The sequence below is a fragment of the Dryobates pubescens genome, chromosome 9 (genome assembly GCF_014839835.1).
Source record: "Dryobates pubescens isolate bDryPub1 chromosome 9, bDryPub1.pri, whole genome shotgun sequence".
NCBI classification, from domain to species: domain Eukaryota; kingdom Metazoa; phylum Chordata; class Aves; order Piciformes; family Picidae; genus Dryobates; species Dryobates pubescens.
Genome location: NC_071620.1, coordinates 38,984,821 through 38,986,912, shown reverse-complemented (window position 1 = coordinate 38,986,912; position 2,092 = coordinate 38,984,821). Strand labels below are relative to the sequence as shown.

At 43.6% G+C, this 2,092-nt stretch overlaps 1 protein-coding gene across 1 annotated transcript; it reads left to right on the top strand.

Annotated features, from left to right (window-relative positions):
• Nucleotides 1-638: 638 nt before the first annotated feature.
• Nucleotides 639-1,800, top strand: MC4R (melanocortin 4 receptor). Its single transcript, XM_009900820.2, has one exon. The coding sequence runs from the start codon at nt 773-775 to the stop codon at nt 1,766-1,768; it is 996 nt and encodes a 331-aa protein (XP_009899122.1). The 5' UTR covers nt 639-772; the 3' UTR covers nt 1,769-1,800.
• Nucleotides 1,801-2,092: the final 292 nt, after the last annotated feature.

The window sequence follows — 2,092 nt, the reverse complement described above, 5'->3', positions numbered from 1 at the left end:
GTAAATCACAGTAGCTCAGTCTGGAAAAAAGAAAAGCCATCAGTTCAGCTGCAGGAATTCTGTGAGCCTGCTAGTACAGTTCTGTAAGGTTGCTGGTTAAAAATCAATATTAAAATACTATTCTGAGAAGGTAAAGAAAGGAAACAAATCTGTGGTAGCCCATCTGCTTTCCTGTAGCTACTGGTAGCTTCTGCTGCATCTGCAATGTTTCAGAGAGGCTCAAAAACAGCAGTCCCCCGACTTTCTGCAGCTCCTGAGCCCCATTGGCTGGAAGGCAAAGCAGAGGCGGAGAGTGCCCTGAATATTTTTCTCCTCCACACACCATAAAGCAGGCAGCCAGCATGCATTGTCTGACAGCCAGACCAGTGCTTGCAGTTTGAAATTAGTTTCTGCTCTGCATCGGTCCCTTGGGCATTTAATGTTTGCCTCTCTTAATGGAACAAAAAAGCCTTGCAGCATATGTGAACTAAACAGGAGCTGACCATAGGGGAGAATCTGATGCAAATGTACAGATTGTTTGGACTCTGTGACGTAGACCACCAAGGTAAATGTGATGATGATCAGAAACTGCATCTGTGAAAGAGTAAACCAGTATTTCTGAGTTTGAAACCTTGTTTTGTAACAGCAGTCTAAGTGTTCTGAACTGCTGCCTGCCTCGGTGCTGGTATATTTTTCTTTTCTTCCCAAGCCGAAAAGCAAAAGAAGGTTTTCAAAGGAATGCAAAAGGGAGAGGAGTTTTAAAAGCAGGAAGCTGAAAGGGCATCTCCATAAGATGAATTTCACCCAGCACCGTGGGACACTCCAGCCTCTCCATTTCTGGAACCACAGCTATGGACCGCACAGAGGTGCCAGCGAGCCCAGTGCAAAGGGCCACTCCTCAGGAGGCTGCTATGAGCAACTCTTTGTATCCCCCGAAGTGTTTGTGACTTTGGGCATCATCAGCTTGCTGGAGAACATCTTGGTCATTGTGGCAATAGCCAAGAACAAGAACCTCCATTCACCCATGTACTTCTTCATCTGTAGCTTGGCAGTGGCTGATATGCTAGTGAGTGTATCTAATGGATCAGAAACAATTGTCATCACGCTGCTAAATAATACAGACACAGATGCACAGAGCTTTACCATAAACATTGACAATGTCATTGACTCAGTGATTTGCAGTTCCTTGCTTGCGTCAATTTGCAGTCTGCTTTCAATAGCAGTGGACAGGTATTTTACTATCTTTTATGCCCTCCAGTACCATAACATCATGACGGTGAGGCGTGTAGGGGTCATCATCACATGCATTTGGGCTGCTTGCACAGTCTCAGGCATTTTATTTATCATTTACTCTGACAGTAGTGTTGTCATCATCTGTCTCATTAGCATGTTCTTCACTATGCTCATTCTCATGGCATCCCTCTATGTCCATATGTTTATGATGGCACGGATGCACATCAAAAAGATTGCTGTTCTTCCTGGGACTGGCCCTATTCGCCAAGGGGCCAACATGAAAGGGGCCATCACTCTCACCATTTTGATTGGAGTTTTTGTTGTGTGCTGGGCTCCATTTTTCCTGCATCTGATTTTCTACATCTCCTGCCCCTACAACCCTTACTGTGTGTGTTTCATGTCCCACTTTAATTTCTACCTCATCCTCATCATGTGCAACTCCATCATCGATCCGCTTATCTATGCATTCCGGAGCCAGGAGCTCAGGAAAACGTTCAAGGAGATTATCTGCTGCTGCAGCATGCGAGGGCTTTGTGATCTGCCTGGCAAATATTAAACAGCGTGGATGTGTTGCTGTACACACAACATGCAGTACAAACTTCTGAGCCTTCTGAGTCTCTTTCTCTTGTCTTTAATCTTTAAAACTGAGTGATTTTTTTTTTTCTGAGTCCCCTGCCTCTCATCCTTGTTTCCCATTCCTGTACAATTCATATTTTTGTTTAATGTTTGTGTTATCTACTTTGTAATTTATTTGGCTGGAAAGAGAAGGAGCACTTCATTTGTAAGTAAGCAAATAAATGTAATGATGAATGTGAAATACCAACAAACATGAGCAGCTCTGTGTTCCAACTGCTGACAAAATAAATTAAATTGCCAGACT

Bases quoted from the DNA above. Each gene is read 5' to 3' on its own strand.
- MC4R (XM_009900820.2), top strand. From the start codon at position 773: ATGAATTTCACCCAGCACCGTGGGACACTCCAGCCTCTCCATTTCTGG.